At 44.3% G+C, this 24,893-nt stretch overlaps 1 protein-coding gene across 4 annotated transcripts in view; it reads left to right on the top strand.

The window, feature by feature from the left end:
* ALDH18A1 (aldehyde dehydrogenase 18 family member A1) overlaps positions 1–15,413 on the top strand; it is a 41,598-nt gene extending 26,185 nt beyond the window's left edge. For all 4 annotated transcript variants that reach the window (XM_042960627.1, XM_042960625.1, XM_042960626.1 and 1 more), the window contains exons 11-18: positions 1,005–1,098; positions 3,524–3,744; positions 6,296–6,433; positions 8,277–8,472; positions 8,578–8,699; positions 10,715–10,901; positions 11,921–12,016; positions 14,428–15,413. In XM_042960627.1, the coding sequence (XP_042816561.1) occupies positions 1,005–1,098; positions 3,524–3,744; positions 6,296–6,433; positions 8,277–8,472; positions 8,578–8,699; positions 10,715–10,901; positions 11,921–12,016; positions 14,428–14,609 (1,236 nt within the window). In that variant the 3' untranslated portion in view covers positions 14,610–15,413. The remainder of the gene's footprint in view (positions 1–1,004; positions 1,099–3,523; positions 3,745–6,295; positions 6,434–8,276; positions 8,473–8,577; positions 8,700–10,714; positions 10,902–11,920; positions 12,017–14,427) is intronic.
* The last annotated feature ends 9,480 nt before the right edge of the window (positions 15,414–24,893 follow it).

The raw sequence follows: 24,893 nt of genomic DNA, 5'->3' as shown, positions 1-24,893 counted from the left end.
TTTGTTCTGCCTTTTCTCTCTCTAAATTTTATTTTCCCTTTTGTCTTTTGTAGTCTGTGGCCTAAGGTAGCTTTTTATCACTATGTTTTGATCAAAAATATCATGAACATGGTGAGACCAAGGAGGTTTCCTAAGCCTGCCACATACTGGACATGGAAATGTAGGAAAACTGCTTATTCTAACACATCTGAGTCCCCTGACTTACCCATTAGATGGAAGCTCCAGAGCCTGCCCTCTAGTCAGAGGCCTGCCCACAGTGAAGTGGCAGACACTGCAAGTCTGGAAACAAGGCAGTCACGGAAGCTGGGGATTGGCTTCTCAAAGCCTGTGTTGTTAAGGATGTTGTGTTTAGATTTTTTCTAGGGAGCACTTTGGCCTGAGAAAAAAGAAAATTTTAAATAACTACAAGTAGAGAAAGGAAAGCAAAGGAAGAGCTTAGCCTGTCTCTCTAAACCACTTCCCTTGGCTTCTTCAGTAATCACACTGATTTGCCACACTTTTTAACCTAGGTGGGTAAGGACTGAGATCCCTTCAAGCATCCAGGACTGGGTTTTCCCCTTTGAGTGAATTCATTAAATAAGTAATTGTCAAAATAAGTAATTGTCAAAATTTACTTAATAAATTATATAGCCAGTGAAACTGAGTATGTAGAGATGTATGTATCATGCCAATTCAAAATGCTAGCCCCCATCTTGGGTTTGGGGACTGATTGTATAATTCATTGTGCCTTTTCCCCACTACTGGGCCGTGGTCTGCTAATCATAATAATCAGGAATGGTAAAAGAGGAAGAAATACAAGAAGTAGAAGGAGATTAGTAGTGAGAGAGGAAGGAAAAAATGAGGGGAGCTGAGGTGTGTAATGGTTGATAGGATGTAAGGAGATTTCAGTCAATGATGACTTTGGATTTAGGAGCAAGGCCTGGCTCATTCAGAGGAGTAGGTTTAATGGTATGGGTTCTTCTCGGATTAATGTATTTGCTTGTTTGTTTTACCTTTCTTCCTAGAGAGCAGAGATTATCCATCATCTGGCTGATCTGTTGACGGACCAGCGTGATGAGATCCTGTTAGCCAACAAGAAAGACTTGGAGGAGGCAGAGGGTAAGGACCACACGATTTGGAGTCAGTGTTATGGAGGGTTTGGTTTTGGTTTTTGTTCTTTGTTTTACTAATAATTCTTACAGTGTAGTCTGCCTAAAGACAAGATTGTTATATGGGGCACCTGGGTGACTCAGTTGGCTAAGCGTCTGTCTTTAGCTCAGGTCATGATCTCATGGTTCGTGGGTTTGAGCCCCACATCAAGCTCTGCGCTGTGTGGAGCCTGCTAGGGATTCTCTCTCTTACTCTTTCTCTGCCCCTACCCTCCTCATGCTCTCTCTCTCTCTCTCTTAATAAATAAATAAAAACTTTTAGGAATATAAAAAAAAAAAAGATTGTTATAGAAGAAATCTTATATTATGCATCATTTTTATTAAAGGCAGCTTGCTAGTATTCAAATTATGCATACCATCTCCAGCTCCTTTCCCAGATACTCTGGTACAGCCCTCCAAAGGAGCTTTTTCTGTACCCACAGATCATGAGCCATGGATACTATGGCAGTTTCAGGACAAAAAAGAAAAATACTGAGGACTATTTTAGACATTTCACTAATACCAGCCACCACCTACTAAGTAAGGCCTTTCTGTGTGAAGAAATCTTTGATGATAATCTTATACAGTTCTTTAAAGTAAAAGAATTAAGACCCACTGAGGTTAAAGCTGTTGCTCAAGGTCACACAATTAGTTATTGGCCGAAGTCTGACTTCTGACCTCAGTTCTGTCTCTCTGGAAATTCGTAAGGACGCACAGTGGCTTACGAACAAAGTCCTGGCTGTACATGAGCATGGTGGTCCCCTTTGACTTGCTAAGCCCTTTTCAGGAAATTTATCATAAACTATTTCAAGAAGAGAAAACTGCTCTGTATGTAAAGATTCTTGGAGCAGGGTTATTTATCACACTGAAAACTGGAAACAACCTCAGTGTTTAACAACATAGGTCTGGTTAAATGTGTTAAGCTGTGTCAACTCAGTGAAGTATGTAGTAGTAATTACAACAGTTTTGGCAACGTGGAAAGCAAATATGCATTGTGAGGTGGAAAACTAGAATGTAACATTTAACATGCACTGTGTTTGAAACTTGATATTAACACATAGGGAAAAGTGAAGGAAACGGATTGATATAATTGGTTGGTAAAATGATGATTCAGCTTTTTTCTTAATACAAGATAGGTTCCTCCTTTCCTAAGTAGAAAACTTTGTATTATTTTATCTTGGTGGGTGTGATTATAAAAAAGAAAGAAATTTTTCATCATCTCATTCCAACATTAACCATAGTAATGATTTGTGATATGTGATCACAATTTTCCCTGGTACATATACATGTGTATATATGAATATGTGTGTGTGTGTGTGTGTGTGTGTGCAGAGAGAATCACACCATGCAAACAGTTGTATTTAAATTTAAAGAAAATTCTGGGGGCGCCTGGGTGGCTCAGTCGGTTGGGCGGCTGACTTTGGCTCAGGTCATGATCTCGCGGTCCGTGAGTTCGAGCCCCGCGTCAGGCTCTATGCTGACAGCTCAGAGCCTGCAGTCTGTTTCAGATTCTGTGTCTCCCTCTCTCTGACCCTCCCCCGTTCATGCTTTGTCTCTCTGTGTCTCAAAAATAAACGTTAAAAAAAAAAAAAAAGAAAGAAAATTCTGAATATGAACTTACCATTATTAGGGGCACCTTGGTGGCTCCGTTGGTTAAGCATCCAACTCTTAATCTCAGCTCATGTCTTGATCTCAGGGTCATGAGTTTAAGCCCCATGTTGGGCTTTACACTGGCAAACAGTGTACACAGTGTACACTTCAGTACACTGAAGCCTACTTAAAAAAAGAAGAAAAAGTGAACTTACTATAATTCTATTTAAGTTTTATTTCAAAAGGAAACATCTTTATTGCTTCTGATTATAAAAATAAGACAATTGTTATAAAAAATTAAAATAATGCAGAAAGAGATCATCACTGTTCTTGATGGCTTCCAGACATCTCCACATGCATATATGCAATATTTGATAAATAGGATATTATCATACATGCTCTTTTGTAGTTTATCTTCTTCAAAAACTATATCCTGGACAGCTTTCCATATCAGTACATATAGATACTTCTAATAACTGCCTGGTAGTTCATTGTCTAAATGTTTAAGCAGAATTAGATTTTATTATGTAAATACTGTGACAAATATCCTCATTACATGCAAGTTTGCTCATGCGAATGACAAACTTCTGGAATTGAATTTGCTGGCACAGAGGGTATTGGTGTACATACCTTTACATGTGAAATATACTACCAAAAGCCCCCTAGAAAAACTAAGTGGCATGTCATTGTCTTCTCAAGACCCGCTAAATTCGTGTCTGTTCCTAACACAGTGCCGTGTGTTCGGTAAAGCAGCTGCAGCCTGTCCAGAGCCACTCCTTTATCATGTGTTCCTCACACCTCTTCAGGGAGACTCGCAGCTCCTCTGCTGAAACGTTTGAGCCTCTCCACATCTAAATTGAACAGCCTGGCCATCGGTCTACGGCAGATCGCAGCCTCCTCACAGGACAGCGTGGGGCGTGTTTTGCGTCGAACCCGAATTGCCAAAAACTTGGAGCTAGAACAAGTGACTGTCCCAATTGGAGTCCTGCTGGTCATCTTTGAGTCTCGCCCAGACTGTCTACCCCAGGTATGTGCCTGCCATTGGGGTAGGGAAAGAATATATTTTCAGGACCCAAAATCTTCCAAAGATGGTTTTCTTTTTTTCTTTTTTTGGTGAGAAGTTCTTATCTTTTTTTCTCCCCCAGAGATAAGTTTTTGAGACTTCTCAGGTGGTTCTTAAAGTAATTTATGTTATTGATTCTTCCAGTGATTCTAAAGTAGGTATTCATATGTCCATTTTACAGTTGAAGAAACTGAAGCTTATAGAAGTTACTATTCCTGTCACACTTATAACAGATGCATCTTCCCTAGCACAGTGCAGGAGCACATTTCTGTATGTCTTCGCTCACTGGGGCACTGTGTTCCCTGACCACAGAACCCCTGCTAGCTTACTGCAAGGTCATTCATCTTGTAGCTGGTTTTACCCATGTGAAAAAGACCCCTTTGTTCTCACTGTCACAGATGGCCTCCTGTAGGTAAATCTCTCAGGAAAAAGAACTTCCAGTAGTTAATGAAAACTAGAATGCAACCCTCTTTAAGGAATTTGACATATTACAAGCTAATGTTGAGAAATCATGTGTTTAAAAGATTTTTTCCAAGAAGCCATGCCTTGATACAGGGTGGCATTTGAGGGTTGTCCCACTGGTTACCCTAAATACTTTAAAATTTGGGGACAATTTTCCCACCAGACTGACCAGTAGGATGATACCAGCTTTTTCTTTTCACTAGCCTCAAAATCTCAAAGAGAATATCTATTTAAAAACATAAAACAGGGGTGCCTGGCCAGCTCAGTCAGTAGAGTGTGCAACTCTTGATCTCGGGGTTGTGGGTTCAAGCCCCATGTTGGGCACGGAGCCTACTTAAAATAAATAAATATCTAAAGAAAAACAAAACAAAAATAGCACCTCTTTGCCATAGGGCACAGGGTGAGCACAGGAGCCTGAAATGCTTTGTGGTAAATATTCCCTGACATGACCTAAAACCAGATTGTTCACCCCATACCACGGGGTCTGTCCTCAGCCCCTGGTGGGTGCAGGCACACTGCCCCCTCTGGCCACACACCTGTTTGCAGAAATACCAAGTGAAAACTGTAGAACCCGAATCTGCTAGTAGGAAGGAGTACGTGATGTTTTTTTTGCTGCCTTTCATCCGTACTAACGAATACTTCACGTGGAGAAAGGTTTCTTCTCTAGCCAACTACAGCTCATGTTCCTCACCTGGGATCTTAACTCTGGATGGCATCACAGAATCCATGAATTATAAAAAATTGTATGCAGTTCTGTGTGCTAGTGCATTTATATAGAGAAGATTTACATTACTTTTTATAAGGGGTCCATGAGCAACAAAACCAATAAAGGATTAAGAGCCACTAATTGAGATTAACATGCTCAGGCAAGGTTTTTTAGTAAAGTTCCTTTTATTACATTATAAAAATGGGAAGATTTTCATTCATCCCAAGAACATTCAGAAAGTTAAACTTCAGGGGACTCCTGGGTGGCTCTGTCAGCTAAGCATCCTAGACTCTTGGTTTCGCCTCAGGTCATGATCTCGCAGCTCGTGAGTTCGAGCCCCACATTGGGCTCCATGCTGACAGTGCAGAACCTGCTTGGGATTCTCTCTCTCCCTCTCTTTCTGCCTTTCCCCCACGTGTGAGTGCATGTGTGCTTTCCCTCTCTCTCTCAAAATAAATATATAAACTTTAAAAAAAAAGTTAAGCTTTAGGCCTTAGATGATCAGGTCAGAATCATTAACTCTTTGCTTTAAGAGGGTAACTAACCCTCCTCCTGGGTGGTCTGCTTTTTCACTGGAGTATTTCTGCAAACAGGTGTGTGCCCAGAGAGGCCATGTGCCAGCACCAGCCAGGGGCTGAGGACAGATCCCGTGGTATGGGAGTCCTTGGTGAACAAGCTGGTTTTAGGTCATGTCAGGGAGTATTCACCGCAAAGCATTTTAGGATCCTGTGCTCACCCTGTGCTCCCTGCTTGTGCTCCTTTCCCAGAAATCTCCACCACAGCTTGTCCAGGGTCTGACGGGTCTCTAGTCTGCTCCAGGTTCTCAGCACCAACATTTAGAGCTCTCAGAATAGTTACAGGGCCAGAGGAAGATGTGGCCAGAGAGGCCACCCAGCCTCAGCCAGAGGCAGCTAAGCTCCCTGTCCTCCACCAGGGCCCAAGTGGGGAGGGGGCCATGTGACGCTGACCACTTAGGTTACTTTGCTAATGGTGCTAAGGAAGCTGTATAGTTTAGTTCCTGAGATTGGGTGCTTTGGCTCTGGAGTCAAGACTTCTGGCCCTGCCAGTTATAAGCTATGAGACTTTGGGGAGTCACCAACTTCTCTGGGCTTCAGTGTCCTTATCTGTAAAGCAGGAGATAAAACAAGTATTTAATTCACTGGAATATCATGAAGTTTGAACAGATTAGGCCTTATAAGGGCCCAATGACAGTCCTTATAAAAGTGCTCAGCAAACACTGTTACTATATTATATAATAATCACTATAGTATATAAAGTGCTCGGTGAATGCTGTTACTATTACTGCGTTTCTCTTTGGTTCACTGCTCTCTCCCCTTTGATCTGCAGGTGGCAGCCTTGGCTATAGCAAGTGGTAATGGCTTATTACTCAAAGGAGGGAAGGAGGCCACACACAGCAACCGGATTCTTCATCTTTTGGCCCAAGAGGCCCTCTCAATCCATGGAGTCAAGGAGGCCATACAGCTGGTAGGTCCCTGGGAATGAGCCACATCAGACCCAGAGGAGTTGAGTTTGGCGTTTGTGTGTTTGAAGCAAAGCTTACTTAGGTCATGTAAGGCCAAGCCATTTTTATAGGCAAGCTTGACTGGAACAGGGGCTTCCTGGTCCACATGGGTCTTCAGTGGCTTAGTGATTTAGGGCAAGTCAGATGAGACAGATTTTATGAAAGTTTGTCATAAACCATCGTGCAGCATGTAAGAATGAGGTCATGCTATTATCATTATTGTTATTATGCTCATTATTTTAACCACTGTCTCACTCTCCTCAGTCATCAGGTGGTGTTTTTGAACTAGGCAGTAGTAGATACAGCTTACTGAAAACTTGCTGTGGGCAAGGCAATTCCCATCCGTTGTCTCATTTAGTCTTCACATAAACCATAACAGGAATGTGCCATCAGAATGAGGGGGAAAAACAGGCTCAGTGGTGAAAGTAACTCACCTAAAATTACGCAGTCTGTTGTAAAGTTTACATTTGAACCTGGGCTAATTCCAGATCCTTCTCTTTCTCCATCAAGGCCTACTTACTCTGACATTCCAGGATTCTGCTGGTTGCTGGGGCAGTGTCTATAAACCCACTGCATTACATGTCCCCTAACAGGAATTGGGTTTTTTGGAGGGTTTTTTTGTTTTTTTTATGTCACCACAGGGGGTGGAAAGGGCACAGATTTTAGGGATTCAGATCCCAGCTCTACCACATCCTACCTTAATCAGATGGGTTTCCTCCCACCCCCACCCCTCTTCTTATTGATGTATAACATCCATACAGTAAAGTATACAAATCTTACCTGAAAAACTCTGTGACTTTATCCAAATATCCCTGTACACACATACGTAGCCACCAGCCATACCCAACTGTGGAACACTTCTAGCACCCCAGAAGGCTCCCTTGTGCCCTTCCTGATCAGTATGCCCTACCACCACCAAGTAGCCCCTTATTTACTTCTTTCACATTCACCTTTCGCTTATTCTTGAACTTCATTATAAATGGAATCATACAAAATACACTCTTCCGTGTTATGTTTCTTTTGTGTATCTTCGTGTCTGTGAGAACCATCCATATTATTACATCCAGCAGTAGTTTTCTTTTTATCACCATGTGGTATTCCATGTATGTGTGTATACTGCAGTTATCCTTTCTTTTGTTGGCTAACTTTTGGGTTGTTTCTAGTTTTGGGTTATGCAGAAAAAAATTTTCCAAACATTCTCATACGTATGTATTTGTGTTTCTCCTGTAAATAACATGACCATATGGGTAAATTAAAAATCAAGAGGAAGAGAAAAGGTCATCATCATCTCAGTGTCCTGAAACCAGGGCTTCACCCCAGGGGAGAGCTTGTCAGCGGCTCCCCGTGGAGAACCAGGATTCCTTAGCAAGACCCAGCCGGTCCTGAAGGCTGTGGTTGGAGAAGCCACAGGGCAGGCACCTCCGTTGTGATCCTCCTGGCCAGCCATAATCTGTAGCTCCTCTGACTTCCAGAGGTAGCACTTGGTACCTCGGTACCATTTTGAAAATTATCTGCCCTGAGTTGCGGTGCGTTGTGTCCTAGTCGTATCTTTCCTGCTAGACTCTGAGCTCTTAGACAGCTGGGATATGTCCTCCTGTTTTGTAATGCAGAGCACAGCACCTAATGTGTAGTGTTTGGTTAAGTATTTGGTAGATGATATCAGGACTCTTATTTTTGGAATAAGTTTTCACAGCACCTGATTTAGTTCTCTCGAGGTACAGACTTTTATCCGTAAAAGGGGTGCTGCTACTTTGTATTTCATGAGGTCAGATGTCATTTTTCTGTTTTTATTCTTTACCTCTTCAGGTGAATACCAGAGAAGAAGTGGAAGATCTTTGTCGCCTAGATAAAATGATAGATCTGATTATTCCACGTGGCTCTTCCCAGCTGGTCAGAGATATCCAGAAAGCTGCTAAGGGGATCCCGGTGATGGGACACAGTGAGGGGATCTGCCACATGTATGTGGATTCAGAGGCCAGCGTCGATAAAGCCACCAGACTGGGTGAGCTAGATGGGGCCTCTGCTGTGTGCAGGCAGAATATTTAGCAGATCCTCTGTGACTTGGGAGCATGTTAATAGAAACAATTATTTGTCTTCCTTCTTTCAGTCCGAGACTCTAAATGTGAATATCCAGCTGCCTGTAATGCTTTGGAGACTCTGTTAATTCACCGAGATCTGCTGAGAACACCATTATTTGACCAGATCATTGACATGCTGAGAGTGGAACAGGTACAAGTCCACAGCACTCCTGTGTCCCTTCCTGTCTTCCATTTTGAGATTTAGAAGCCTGTGGGTAGCTGCCTTACCATTTAAGGCAATTTAAGAAGCAATACTTTTGAGCATCTGCTGTGTACGGAGTTCTGTGCTAAGTACACAGAGAGGAGTAAAACCTATCCCTGCCTTCTCACAGTCTAGTAGATAGAAGAAACCCATGCTCACATAGCTGTATTACAAAGTGGAATGTGGTAAGTGCTAAGAGAGGTCAAAGATAAGACATCACATGGCAGCCCACTAAAAGGACTGTTTCTGGAACCATTTATTCAGGCGGCATAGTTTAAAGTTTATGTTTCTGAACACGCATTTCTGTTGGATTTGGTTTGAAAAGATTGCGCAGAAAAGTTTTCAAACCAGAAATTTATATGTGTCCACCTTGCCACTAGGGCCTTTAATTAACCAATATTAATGTACTTAATACAGTGGTATTTGGGAGTCCACAATTTGTATGATGTTCTCTCTGGAATATTTTATTACCATTCCATTGAGGTTATAATAACCAGTGCCAGTAAGTTTCACACAAGTGTATGTTCCATCTTAAGTTCCTAATTGCACACACAAAAAAAAAAAATGATGCTCTCCAGGCAAAAATGCATAGTCTTAAGTTTTCTGGCAGAACACATTGTAAGCTTTAATATCTGATGCCATGGCACCCTTTCAGAATTATGTAAATAAACACAGTATCTGGATAAAGTGGCTGCTGGCCTTGGTTGCCTTGACCCTGAGTGTGTGTCGCTTCCCTTTCATCCTTTAGCTGGAAAAGAAGGCTCTAGTCAGCTTGTAAATGGACATGGTCCCTGTGAGAACCTGAAAGGATTGTTTTGAAAATGAAAATACACCACAAATTAAAATGGGGTCAGATCACATGATCACTCATGTTTGGAGCCTTACTTGACATTACTGGCACCTATGTATGCCAAATACCACACTGGACTGGGCTGGACTAGACAGGAGGAAACTCTCCTTTAGCCAGGAATAAACCCCTCCAGTCCTGATTCAGACACAAACCTATGATATTCTTAGTCATTCAAGTCAAGATTGCCTTGAAATTCCTCAGATCAACATCAGTCAATGTGTGTACTTCATCTTTGTGTTGCAGGAGGTAAACCAGCAGGGTGACTTGCCCAGAGTGAGGGCTCAGGGATGGGTTTCCTGTCCACGAAAAAGGTGGTTGGACCCTAGGCCCGGAGAAAGTGGGGTTGCAGGTAGAAGGGCCTCAGGAGCAACAAGAACAGGACATACTCTGCTTGTTGTAACTTGAGCAAAGGCAAAAGCTTGGTCCCAAAGAACCAAGCCATGGGAGGTCTCAGAGAGTGAAGCCTAAGTGGGATCAGACTTATGACTGGGGCCTTCAGTGACCAGCCTCCAGTTCTTAAATTCCTCCAGCCAGGAGCAGGATGGTGCTGAGCTGAGCCTAGAGCTGGGGCCTGACTGACAAAGTTGGAAATCTGACAGGTAACCATGGTTTGAGGCAGTTGGTTACCAAGTGCCCTTTTCCTCTGAAGCACACTTAGGACTTATCCAGAGAGAAGGGAGTAGAAATATATACAGGCCATCTCCTCCTTTCCATGTGAGTCCAGGACTACGTGTCCCGTATGCAGGGAATGGGATTTTTATAGCCAAGTGTTCATTTTAGTAAGATGCCAGCAGTCAAGGCTTATGTCAGTAGCCTGTTAAATGCCTTGCACATTCTTAACATTCAAAGTCTTCCTGCTTAAATCCCTGCTCCAGTTTTACTGAAGGCCCATTGCTGGCAAGTGGCCAGTCAGCATTTTTGAAAGCAGAGCATCCTGGAGGGTGGTGGGCGGCTCCTAAAAGGAAGTCGAAGGCTGGTTTCGTTGTCCAGGCCACGGCAGCCACGGGCTCCTCCCCTGCAGGCTCATCTGGCTGTTTGATTCTAGACGAAGAAGAGTGAACTGACTGACTGCTCTTGGGTTTATATTGTTACCCCTCGACTTCCTCTGTTCCAGGTGAAAATTCACGCGGGCCCCAAGTTCGCCTCCTATCTGACCTTCAGCCCCTCTGAAGTTAAGTCCCTCCGAACTGAGTATGGGGACCTGGAATTGTGCATTGAAGTGGTGGACAGCGTCCAGGAGGCCATCGACCACATCCACAAGTACGGCAGCTCGCACACAGATGTCATCGTCACGGAGAATGGTCAGTGTGCGTGTGCACACGTGCTTCAAGTGTGCAGCACCTGCTTTTTCTGCTTTGGTCTCCGTGGGGTCCAGCTCCTCTCAGCCCTTCTGGCTGCAGGAAAGCATAGTCTGAATACACTAATGATAATACCTGGCGTTGGTTGGATTCACGGGTCTGCTGCGTGCTCTCACATCTGCCACATTATATTGTCACAGCAGCCCCAGGGGAGGAGGTGGGGAAGAGATGATTAGCTCCACTCTGAAGATGACTCCCTCTGTGTCACAGGTATTACCTTTGAACTTCTACAGCAGTCTTTCCAGGTTATGGGAATAAACCCATTTACAGCTGAGGAAACCTAGGCTCGGGAGGTTAAGGGCAGAGCAGCTCACCACACTCATTCATTCCACAGATAAGTACTGAGAGATACACGTAGGTGTCAGGCACTGGAGGCCCAGCAGTAAAGGCAGCCAGTGGTAAATGGCCTCCTCAGAGGATCTACAGACGGTTTATTGGGGAATCACAACACCACCAGTTTGAATAGCTGACGTTTACTGAGCACTTACATGTGCTAGGCTCTGGGATGAGTGCTTTGTGGATGGCAAGTCATTTTATCCTCTATACAACCCTATGAGCTAGGTAATATTGCCAGTCTGCATTTTGCTCTGGCACAGAGAGCTTCAGAAACCTGCCCAAGGTCACCCAGCTATTGAGTGTGGAATTGGAATTCAGACTTAGGCATTCTCACACTGGAGCCTATAAATAATATAGTCAGGCCATTGCAGCATCAAGGGTATGTCTACAGGGGGAGATCTGGACTCCAACCCAGTCTTTCCCAGGCAGCTACTCTTTCCATAACAGGGACTGATGAAGCTGGTTAACCTTCTTCTCTTTAGATTTTTTACAAGTCTGCGTGTTTAATGTGTGGAGAAGCTCTTCAGGGGCCTGGGCCCAGCCCCGATCAGTCACCAGTGCATGACTGGAAGGAGGGATGTTCTCCATGGGTCACCTTAACTCGGTTTCTTCTCTTTATGCTGCAGAGAAAACAGCAGAGTTCTTCCTCCAGCACGTAGATAGTGCCTGTGTATTCTGGAATGCCAGCACTCGCTTCTCTGATGGCTACCGCTTTGGACTGGGTAAGAAAGATTATGGTCAGGAGAGAAAGGAGACCCTTTGTGAATCACTATGTGGTACAAAGAGCATAGTGAGGGTGGAGGAGACACCTCTGCTTTACAGTCACATGCTTGATCAAGATGATAGGGACAGAATTGTGGGAGGGAGGTTGATGAGAAAAAATAGTAACAACAATGAGCCAGGAGAAGTCCTGTCTGTAAGCATTTTGCATGCTAAGAAGGTAGGTACTTGTCTTTTCTTTTTCATAGTTCTTTGAGATTCAGAGAAGTGAAGTAACTTGCCCAAAGTCACCCAGCTGTCTTTTAGACCCAAACTTGTACAAGTCCAAAGCCTGGGTTGCTCCCACTACTGTATGGCAGACCACAGCATGTCCACATGCACAGGTTGTGACAGGTGTACATGCCAAGGTCCCTCAAGAGCACTGCTGTGGCAGACTTATTGCTTCAAAGAGATGTAGCCAGGTTGCCTGAGAGTGAGGAGTTCTCCATGAGGACAGGACATAAGAAGGGTTAATACGTATGCTGGGCATCAGAAATAAACAGGTGAGCCCAGAGGTGCAAGGGTGACTTCTAAAACAGACCTCTGAAATAAAAAGCTTCAGAAAGACACCCTCTCCCCTTCTGTTTAGAAATAAAACCTCCAGGGGCACCTGGCTGGCTTAGTCAGTGGAGCATGCGACTCTTGATTTCCAGGTTGGCAGTTCAAGCCCCACATTGGTATAGAGGTTACTTAAAAATAAAATCTTAAAAAAAAATTTTTTTTTAATAAAAAGAAAGAAAATCTCTATTCCCCAGTGTAAGGATTTTTCAGTCTCTGGTTTTCAGGGGTGCCATTATACAGAGCTCCAGTAAGGCATTTATGACACATCTGAGCATTATTTCAACACTAAAAATAAAACATTTTAATCTTTCTGAACTCTTAAATAGATGATCTGCCTAGAGAAGTACTTCTCATTGAATTACAGAAGGTAGTTAAAGAGAATTTTACTCAGTTATTCTTAATCATTAGACCCTTTATCGTTAGTTGCCTGTTTCTGTTATGTTGGGCTTTTGATTTAATTATATCAGTTGCACTGATTTTTGTATTCCATGTTATTGGAAGAAGAAATAGCAGCATACTTTCAAGGACTGAGGTGCCCAAGTTTCAACTGAAAGCCCACGATAGCAGAGAGCAAAAGTCCATTGTCTTTCCATCACCTACATAGAGCAAACACTCAAACGCTGGTTGAGTTAAATTCTTATGAAGCACGTTGATAACAGTGACAGGCGATGTTTATTGAGCATTTACATATTCCTTGCACTGTGCTAAGTATATCACATGCATTGTCTCACTTAGTTCTACATGACAGATTCTATTATTTTCCTCATTTTCCAAGTGAATTGAAGCACGAGAGAGAGGCAACATGCCCGACGTCATGAGGTCTCTACACTATTAAAGCAGAATTTGAATCCAGTGGTCACATGGTCCATGCCAGCCACCACCCCCAAACACATCCCCACTCAGGTGTCTCTGCCCCTGCTGGTCTCTGCCTGCACCACCTCTCCACCTGCCCCTCCCCTGCCCATCTCTTTGTCACTGTTCAGCTTTCAGAGGCTCTCCCTAACCACTCCACCTGTGTGAAGGCCACCCTGCCCACACGGTCTGTCACAGCACCCTTCCCTGCACTCTCATCACCACATGAAATTATTTGCTGAACTGTTCTTTGGCTGCCTTGCCCACAAAAGTATAAGCTCCATGAAAACACCACCTCACGTCATTTATTCACCACTGCCTCCCCCAGGCCCACCACGGTGCCTTGTACATAGTACTTGCTCAGTAAAGTTGTGACACACAAGGGAACCCTGCCTCCACTGTGTACCATGCAGAACGCCCACCTAGACTCAGGAAGACCCTTAATGCCCGAAATCTAGGCCTAGAGCAAGAGAGAAGGAAAATGAGCAGTCACCTCTTATGTATTCAGTAACTGTCAAATGAGTACATGTGCTAAGAATTCTGGGGGATACTGAGAACATGTCCCTTACATTCTGGAACTTAAAGTTTGGGGGAAATGTTCTTCATCTTTATACTGGACATTGTTGTATACCTCAAAAAATGCCCAAATGTCAAATTGTGATACATAGTCCAGACCCTAAGTAGATATCAGAGCCAGCACTCCTAGTCTTGTCAAAATGCATTTGGGATAAAAGTGCACAAAAGAGGCCCACACAGTGTGTTTCATTAGGAGGGGACTCCATTGTGATTCATAGTAACCAGAGAGCACATTGACAGGGACCATGGAACTCAGGCGGGTCTGGGGAGGATGGAGTGGGCAGGGCGAGAGGGTGCCAGGTCGGGAGAAGAGAGCTGTGGGTCTGGTGGACGGACAGGAAGCGGAGGCTGGGGAAGCCGCAGCCTCATCCGTGCTTTTTCTCAGGAGCTGAAGTGGGCATCAGTACGTCACGGATCCACGCACGGGGACCAGTAGGATTGGAGGGACTGCTCACTACAAAGTGGCTACTGCGGGGGCAGGACCACGTGGTCTCCGATTTCTCTGAGCACGGAAGTTTGAAATATCTTCACGAGAACCTCCCTGTGCCTCAGAGAAACACCAACTGAGAAGAGCTGGGAAGGATTCAAGAGATCTTCACAGTTAAGATGGTCTTAAGCATCTCGTCGTGTCCTGGATGAGCCAGGTGCCATCTCCCACTTCTAGAAGGGTCTGCCTCTGGGAAAGTGTACCACGAAGCTTTTGGGCTCAGTGTGACAACACTGCTCTTGGCTAACGCGCGTATTCCAATTCACCCTTCTCTACGTTAGAAAATAACCACCGTGGACGGGGACTTTGCTTCTCACAGTCCAGTTCCCTGCAAGGATAGAAGCAGAAAGGTGCAGCTTCCCCCCATAAAAGGCAATGGAAAATCATGGCCACTTTTACCTTTATATTGCCTCAATGAGGTAATGTCTCCCCTGGCGTTTGGTTGGCGCTAGAGCCCATCACACCTAATATGTCTTTCCACATTTCATTTCTTCACGCTTACAGTCAGTTTCAGAAAGGAAAGATTTGGAATTTAGAAGAGGGGCAGCTCTCCTTTTTAGCATTCTCATCAGAAACAGTTGCAAAAATGGACTGAATCATTTCTACCAGGAAGATTGACTTTTTGTATTTATTGTGGAGTAAATCTACAGAAGCATTCCAGATGCTCACCCCTGTCCGGACCCAGAGGACCCGGCGTTACCCAGAATGCAGTTGGAACCTGGAGCTGCGAGTCCCAGGAAGAAGTATCTATAGCAATCATGCTTGAAATTTTTATATGAATTACTTTGTCTCCTGCCCTTTCCCTCCAAAACAAAAATTAAAGGGTTATTTTAATACTTTGGATTCCTCCCCCTTTTTGAGAAATAAAGTTCTTATGAAAAGCCTGTGTGCATGGTTAACGTTCTCGTCCTTACTTGTCGTTGCCCTCTTCTTCCTTTGCCCTCCCCGTGGTCCTCATACCCCACTGTTATGCACTGGCTCTTCTCTGGAAGTTGGTTGGGGAGAGTCCATCTGCTACATGTGTCAATGGAGGCGGTACAGGCAGATCTCAGGACGGACCCAGACTGAGAGAGGGGGAAGGAAAACAGGAGATGGAGCCCAGGAGCATAAGGACTGAAAACGGGAAGGACTGAAGAGCGGCTACGTACGGCACAGATGTGCTGCCATTGTGCCAAGGTCCACACAGCGTCCACTTGGCCACAGCCCCAGCCGACATCCTTAGTTCACTTTGGATGACCCTCCCTCCCTCCATCTAGCTCCTGTTTTATTAGGGTCCCTGGTGCCTGATGGTCTGCAGTTGAAAGCTTTCTTGTCTCGTGGGGGTCCTCCCAAAGAAATACGCACTCACTTCTATGCTTCTTATCCTCTGAGGATGTCTTACGAGCACAGGAATTACAGTGTCGTGTGGAACATGTTCCCAGACTCGTTCCAAACTCTACTTCACATCCAGACCCTTAGATGGTCTGGCAAGCCACCCTGCCTGCCCTGCCCTCTAAATGGGGAATTCTGGCATAGCTTGCCTGAAAAGGCAATAAACAAAGTCCTGCTTAACTGTACGGCAAATACCACAATCAGCTCCCATCCAGACAACAAATACCCCTGGAGTCAAAAATAGAAAGTGACCCAAGAAGGCCAGGGCCCTTGGGGAAGACTCCACTGAGGAGGCAGGCCTGGATCTGGGCCCTGCGCAAGATGAGTCACAGGAGTAAGGAGTGGGCAGGGCATTCAGGCAGGGGACTGGTGCAGGCAGAAGTCCAGAGCTAGGGATGGAACACAAGTCTGGAGCAGCGAATACGCTGACGTGGGGCAGAAGTTCGTGCGGTGTACAGAAAGGTGTTCTGTCCCAGACTGCTGAGAAGGGTATAATCCCGAGGGGAGCTGCCCTTCTTAGGGCAGGGCATGGGAATGGGGTTTGGGCTGGAAAACACTGGTAAAGCCCAGTCATCCAACAAGGCCATTTCCCCTGTGGAGCAACCTCAGGCTTGGTCTTTTTCTACAGAGGCCATGAGCAGACTGCATTCTCCCATTTTCAACCCAAAGTGAAGAGATCGCCAAAGGAGGATTGGGAGGCAGCCAGAGCCTCACAAGTACCCCCATCTAGGCAGTCTTCAGTACTTACTTGTTCGGCTTTTATTCTGAAATCCCTCCTGTGGGCCTTCCCTTTTCCTGGCTACCAACTCCTGACAACAAACAGGCTGTTGAAACAACCAGTTCTGAAGCTCCCACCTCCCCCACCAATGGGGAAAAAAAAGCCCTCTGGGACAACAAATGTTCTTCAAGCCAAGTTTACTTGAGTTTAGGGTTTCTGTTACAGCCAAAAGTATGTCAGTGATACAGTATATACATAGATTATGTGGCATTTAGAAAAGTATTTAGATGGAGAGAAAGGTGGGCAGCCAAGGACTAGATTATAGTAAGTGTTATTTGTCTGCTGTGTATCCCTTATTTTGTGGAATCATCTCCTGCATTTTGCAGTAATCCCACTCAGTCTCTGTGATTCAGGGGAGTTAATGCTGATCTGCCCCCCCCCCCCACCTCACTATTTTTAGTGGCAGTCACATGGTTCTGATAAGTCAGAGTACTGTTTCCCTGCTTATACTGATTGCTTCAGGACTGGGCATATGATGATTTAAACTTGGCCAAATGGCATGCTAGTAAGACTAAATTTTTACTGCACTTATTAGGAAAAACAAATTGTCCTCATCCTTCCATGTAGAGGAAAGTATCCAACACAGGAAAGGGAACCGGGGGATAAATAGAGACTTTGCCCACCTGGTTTCATCAGTGCCTGAAATCCACCACGGGACTCAATGATTTCCTTTTCTTTTGCTCAAGCTAGTTTGAATTGGGTTGAGTTTGAGTTTGAGTTCTATCCCTTTATCTTAGAAGACTCTGGATAAATATCCCTGTGTTCAGGGGCGCCCGGGTGGCTCAGTCAGTTAAGCTTCAACTCTTGATTTTTGTATCAAGTCATGGTCTCGCAGGTTCGTGGGATCGAGCCCCATGTTGGGCTCTGTGCTGACAGCTCAGAGCCTCCTTGGGGTTCTCTCCCTCTCTCTCTCTGCCCGCCCCCTCTCAAAAGTAAATAAACACTTTAAGAATATATATATACCTGTGTTCAAATCCCTGCTTTGCCACTTATTAAACAAGTGACTTTGGACAAGCTACTTAGGTTCTGGGAGCCTCGGTTTTCTGGGACTATAACACCTCCTATGTCATAGGTGGTAGTGTAAGTATTTGGCACAGTATGGACACTTAGCAAGCGCTCAATAGGCGCGAGTTGATCACCTGTGATTTTTGGGGGGTGCCTGGCTATGGGCTTGGCTCTGTACTCCACAAGAAACCAGAATTTTCTCATGTTACTCATAAAGCAGTTTTCAGAAGCCAGACTTTCCCATCCCTGCTTTCTCTGGTCACTAGAAGCCCAGCTTGCCCTCCACGTGAGTAAGGAGGAACAGCACTGAGCCTGAGATCAAACCTTTTAGTATGTAGAGCACATGGGCAGATGCTACTGAGAACAGTGTGAGCAGCAGAGACCTGATTTGGGGTCTGGGAAAGAGAAGGTGAATGTCATGCTCTGCCTGAAAGAAGAGGTGGTCCTTGTTTGTCCGAGAGGAGCAGGGGGTGAGAGCAAAGCAAGGGACCATGGGTCTCTAGACACTTAACACGTGAGTGCTGCAGTACAAAGTAGAATATGTGCAGCGTGTGTGCTTCTGAACTCGAAATCCATTCCCAGATCTCCAAGCAAACATGAAGATTTTGCATATTCAGATGAATCCTCTGGCAATCTTGCCTAAGACTTTAATCAGGTCTCTTTTTTGACTCGGGGCAGTTGTTGATAGGATTACTACTCGGTTCTGTCTCTCAAATGTACCTGGAACAGACATTTCTGGGTAGTATTTTGGGCCCTGTGTGGATAGTGCCCACGAGGCAGCAACTGTGGGAGTGTTTTCAGGTACAAGTACCTCAGTTCAAACTAGTTTAACAAAAGAAAGTGTATTTATTGGGTTATATGACTGAGGAAGTCGACACGTAGTTCAGATAGGATTTGATCAGGGTTTGGCTCTGTTTTTCTATAGATCTCTATAAGTCAGTGGTTCTCACACTTGAGAATCTCAGAATCACCTGCAGTGTTATTAGAATAGATCACTGATTCAGTAGGTCGGGGGTAAGGGCTGAGAATTTGCATGTCTAATAAATTTCCAGCTCCTGCTGCCACCACCAATCCAAGAACCACACCTTGAGAACCACAGTTCCAGACATCTGCCAGCAGCAAGCTGGCTGTGTTATGGGTTGCGGGATTGGGAGGTGGGAGGGGGCATCAAATAAAACTACAATCCAACAAAAGTCCTAAGCTCCACTCTTATTAAACTGGCCTGAATCCATCACTGTAGTAAATGTAGGAATTGAGTTGCACTGTCACAGGAAATCCAAACAACTGGGACTCGAACTTGATAGTTCATTTTTTGTCTCATGTAAGAAGTCTGGAGGTAGGCATCCCAGGGCTGAGGCTGAGGTGAAGGCTCCGTGATGTCATCAGGCACTCGGGCTCCTTTTGGTTTCTGCTCTTCCATCCTAGGGCAAGGCCCTCTTGCACACGATAGTGGTATCCCTACACTCGGTACTGTGTTCCAGATAGGAGGAAGGAGGAGGAACCTCAGGCAAAGGAGTATGTGCCAGCTGCCTCATCTAAGTGACTTTCCAGGAAGACCCATCCAATTGCTTGTCCAGAACTGGTTCGTGACACCCCTCCTCACTTCTACAAGGGATCTGGGAAGTGACTTTTTTACCTGGCCATATTGTAGCACCAAGAAGTAAGAGTCTATTGATAAGGAAGAAGGGAAATTAGGTAGGGGAGGAACATTATCCTGATTCAGGGAACTGGAAGGGGGATCCATTCACCTAAACAACATGGCTGATAGGGAGGAACTGTTTCATGCAGCCATGTGGGCAACTCTAGCTGTAGGGGAGGTTGGGAAATACAGCTTTACAGTTGAGCACACTCCTACCTGAACAAAAATCAGGATCCTCTTCACAAGGAAGAGAAAATGGTAACCATTGGGTAAGCTACTAGCACTGTTTGTCACAATTACCTTAAACCCCCTCTAAGGAGTGGATTTTTCTAGAAGCCTCCTTTGTTTCCTTGAGCTCATTGATGAGTTTTGTAAATCACGTTTTGTGGTAGGATGTGGGAAAGCCTAATTGCTCTGTAGGAGATGGAGAAAGGGCGAAATTCCTGGGCACTCCTGGAGAGTAGCAAGGGAGTTAAGACTTGCCCCAGGCAGAGAGTACAGACTGAGGATCTGCAGGAGATTAGACTAGAGAGAGCTAGACCACCAAAGTATTAAAAAAGCCATCTGTTTGTAAACTGATGGCTCCATGGGGGTAATTCTCTTGGAGGTTCTCAAATTTTAGAGAAAGGCAACAGTAACAGGAGTCCACTTATTCCACAGAAGTAGTCCAGTGACATATTGGAAAGAACTTGCATTTGGGAGTCCTACTGACCTGCATTGTCACCTATAAATTGTGTGAACTTAGCGGAGTTACTTTTACAAAAATGGCCTTCAGTTTCCTTATTTGGAACAAGTAGAGGACTAACACCTACCTGTCAGGAGAGATTCCGGCAATGGATTGAACACACCGCTCAGGGAAGAGGCTCCATCAACATTATCCACAAAATGAGCAATAGGGCCCTTCCTGGTGTATCTGTCTTTGTATTCCACAGTAGCCCAGCTGGGACCAATGCCTATAGGTGCTCCCTGACCACCCAGTGAAACAGACTACTTTGGCAGAATTATGGAAGGGAGGGAGGGTGCTCTCTCAGACCCTTGGACCATTAGGGTCTTGGTATGAGAGTGGCAGCCTAAAATGATCATACATCTTTGCTGACCCCAACTCACTTCTAAACAACTGAGGAGTGCCATCATTCTCATCTAGTCATGAACGTGAACATGCTCTTGGGGTCTATTGGAGTGGAAGGTGGGTTACATGTTACAGTGTCTTTTCTGCTAGTGCTTCTGCCAAAAGTCAAGGAACAACTTTATAACTGCTCTTGCTGGTAGAACTCCCTCTTTAGTGAGAATGATATTTAAAACATCACTGAATACTCACCGAGCACCTATTATGTGCCATGTGCTGAGAATAGGAGACACTCCTTCTGTCCAATGGTTCAAAGCTTAAGCTGTCTAGGGAATTGCTGCCCTACCCCAAGATAGCTCTTCTCCTTAACTCCAAGTGTTTATCACCTATTTGACTCCCGTTCCTAGGAGAACTCTTTGGCTAATAGGAAGGTACTAAACTAGACAGACCCACTCCAGGCTGGAAGGGAGGACTGTGCACTGCCATCTCAGAAGAAAAGCAATTCACTCTTTTTTCCGTCTAGCCCTAAGATCCCTCTAACACTAGAGGGCAGTCTGGCCCCATGGACCTAAGGAGGTCTGCCCTATACCCCACTGCCATCCTCAAATGATTCACCTGGAGATGAAGTGCTGGCACAGTAAAATAACTGCCAGAAACCAATTTACCTAAAAGGTAAGAACGCAGGCTGTTTTTCAGGTAAGAGACAGAACAGGGTTTGGGCCTTGATTCTACCACCTTCTAGCTGTTTGACCTGGGGTAAGTGTCTTAACTTCTCAGAACTTTAATAATGCTTACCCATAAATGGGTTTTGTGAGATTATATGTAAAACACTCAGCACAGTGTCCAACCTATGGTAAACCTTCAATAACTGTTAGCTGTTATATTTATTTTGTTCTAAGGAATATCTTTCTCTTAATTCTGGATACTCCTCTTTTATTTAAAGTCCATACATCTCTTCCTAGGAAATGTGGTTGGGGACCCGCTAAGGAGATAGCTATTGTGTATCAGCACTATAGTAGGAGCCTTGCATACGATGTCACACAATGTGAATGAAGGAATTGTTATCCCTAGTTTACAGGTACAGAAACCGAGGATAAGAGAGGTTGAGTAAATTGCCCAAGGTCACACAGTGAGGAAGTAGTAGAACCTAGATTAGAACCCAGGCAGCTGGGCTTCAGAGCTCTTCCCCATCACAGCGGGCTGTAGCAGTAGTAGTTTCTTGTACCTTAACCCAAGGTAAGTAGTAAGGCTGAAGAAGGGGGTTACCATGGCTACTAACTAGACCCCTTTTCAAGTAATCAGATCCTAGGTCTGCTCCAGTTTTGCAAGAGGAGATGCTTGTCTGGAAACTCTCCGCAGCACCTGCCCCTGGAGGGAGCTGGCTGCACCTGAATTATTTAGAGAGTCTCTAGACATTTGATATAATGAGCAGGTGTGGATGCTTCTCTGCCTTTCCCTGACATGCCTTTACTTACCCCTTTTCCCTCCACATACTTGCCTATGAGGAAAAGGAACTATCAGCCTTCTCCACAATGTGTACGTCTCTCTCCTCCCAAAAATTGTGGACCGTTTCCCTTGCAAATTTCAAAATCATGTTGATTTGAGTGGAAATTGGTGTAACTAAGACCCTAACTAGTAAATGGATAAATTGTCTTTTTCTATTGATATACAGTATCTTTTCCCCTATCCTAAGCTTATACAAGTCAAACTAGAAGACTGCATATGTATAAATAAAAAAAACAGCAACTAATAAAAATGTTCATAGTATAGGTTACCCCTATGTAAAAAAAAAAATTATGCTTAGAAAAAAGACTGGAAGGAAATACGAATATAAAGGTGGCACTTGGACTCTAGATTTTAGCCCATAATAGCATATGAAATAGCATAATAGCACTTATTACTAAATCCAATGATTAGGGTCACGGGTTTTCTAGGATCTGCTCCCCACTCACCTGGGTGCTCACATCCACCCCTTGCCCTGACCATCCATCCATCATGTTCTCTCTCTCACCAGGGCAATTGCCCTGGTAGTGAAGAGTCATTTCCACCTCTGCTCCTGATCCTCTGTATCCAATCTGTGACTCCGTATTATTATCAGCATCCTTCACAGTACCCCAATTAGATTTTATGTGAAGTCAAACTGAATCCATTGAATCCTAGCTAATAATATTTTAATCATAGATCTCTTTACAACCAACTATTTGAAAACAATTAGCCATTAAAAATCTTGTGTTTAAAGAATATTTATTGACCTGGGGGGGGGGGAGGCTCACTACAAAATGTTGAATAGAAAAAACTAGGCAATATAATAGTATAATTTTTTAAAATAGTATAATTATATTAGGGCTCCTGGGTGGCTCAATCAGTTGAGCATCCAACTCTTGATTTTGGCTCCAGTCATGATCCCAGGGTCATGGGATCGAGCCCTGCAACCAGCTCTACACTGAATGGGGAGCCTGCTTGAGATTCTCTTTCCCTCTGCTCCTCTCCCCTCTCTTTCTAAAATTAAAAAAATTTAAATAATATTTAAATAATATAATTAATATTTTCCAATTATATTATAGATATTTGGTTAGAAAAAAAGACTGGAAGAAAATACATCAAAATATAATGAGTGATTGATTCTTATCAAGCAATGAGACTACTAATGAGTTTTATTATTATACTTTTCTAAGCTTTTCTAAATTTCTGTGTTACTGCTTGAATTATTTTTAGAATATTTTTCTCTTTTTTTTTTACAGCTACTAGTATCTATTCCTATGGGAAATTATTGGTACAATGGTGAAAATAAAGTTTTTCATAACATCTTTTAAATCTAAAGAGGGGTGCACCTGGGTGGCTCAGTCAGTTAAGCGTCCAACTTTGGCTCAGGTCATGATCTTGTGGTTTGTGGGTTCGAGCCCCGCATCAGGCTCTGTGCTGACAGCTCAGAGCCTGGAGCCTGCTTCCAATTCTGTGTTTTCCTCTCTCTCTCCCCCTCCCCTGCTCATGCTCTGTTTCTCTTTCTCTCTCTTTCTGTGTCTCTCAGAAATAATAAATAAATATTAAAAACAAACAAACAAACAAATAAGAGAGGCTTATTTTTCCATCCCACCCCCCTTTGCAGTCTGTCTTTTGCAGACAAGAAATCAAGGCTCAGAGGGTACATCCAGACTGGTGCTCAGGGAATGTGGCCCCACAGGAGAGACCGAACCAGTTAGTTCTAGGACAATTCCAGCCTGTGGCTCTATCAGCTAATGCTCTGGTTCCCCTACCCTTTTGTACTCACAGCCCTCCCAAAGCAAGATAAGCCATGAATTTTTCCTGCTCCAGGTACTTCTCTGGACTCTAGTTTTCCTTCTCTGACTCACAAATAAGGCTACATCTCTGACTCTGTGTTTCCAGATTCTGTTTCAATGCAGACAATTAGATGGTAAATAATTCAAGAGAACGGAAACTGGCAAAGTGGTGTGTGATGTCCAAATAGCTATCTTGTTTACCCTCTGGTGTAAACTTCAGGCTCATCTGCAAGTCAGGAGCCCTAGGAGTAGATAAAATGTGCAAACACGGGAATCTTCCTGTTTCCATTCCTTCCCATTGTTGAATATTGTTGAGAGTGGGAAACAGTTTCCCAGTTTGGTTAGCATAAAACAGCGTGGCTTTGGCAGACAGACTCGGATAACTTGGGCAAGTCTGATGTTCCTCCCACAGTGGGCTGGGTGTACAGAGTCCAGAAGCACCATCTGTCCTTGGGGTAAGGATTCATGATTTCAAACTGAGGTCCCAGCACTATCACCACCCATCCTCCATTTCTTCCTTCTGTGCAGTGAGGGAGACCCCTTTCACTCGGCCCTTTTACACCCGCCCATTATTAAAGGAGCAGTCTTAGCTAAGACTGTTTGAGTTACAGGTAACATAAGCCACATTTACCTTGCTTAAGAAGAAAAGGCTCTCATAAAGCCAAGGGCAAAAACATAAAGCTGGCCCAGCCTCTCAAGAGACTGGAACTAGCTCAGGCGGAAAAGAAATTTGTGGCTCAGGTAACCAGGGACTCCACCATCGTCTGGGCGCTCCTATGCTTCTCCTTTCTGCGTGAAGACTTCATTTCCTCCTACTGGAGACTGGCTTCTTCCATGAGCATGAAAGACTGAGCCAGTGGAATATTCCAGACTTATTCTCATGCCTTAGTCCCACACCTCCCACCTACTACAAAAATAAAAAGGTTCTGGCTCCCCCTTCCAGTGCAGAAGAACTTTAGTTGGTCTACTTGGGCCACCTGTCCTTGCTGTAGTAGAGATGCAGAAGAGGGGCCATGGCATGATCTGGGCTAATTCAGCCACATATGCCTTTATGACCATGCCATGGCTAAATTTTGAAATGATTTAATAGGACTTACTTTTCTGGATAGAATGCAGTAGGTAGCAACAATTCAATGTTCCTGCTGGAACAACTAGAAAAAAAGCTGGATAAGTTACAGAAATACTATTTTAAAAGATATTAGAGAGTTTTGGTAGCAACAAGGACTG

Source organism: Panthera tigris, chromosome D2 (assembly GCF_018350195.1).
Source record: "Panthera tigris isolate Pti1 chromosome D2, P.tigris_Pti1_mat1.1, whole genome shotgun sequence".
Lineage (NCBI taxonomy): Eukaryota > Metazoa > Chordata > Mammalia > Carnivora > Felidae > Panthera > Panthera tigris.
Note: the sequence above shows the minus strand (reverse complement) of the source record. Positions and strands in the feature narration are given on the sequence as shown.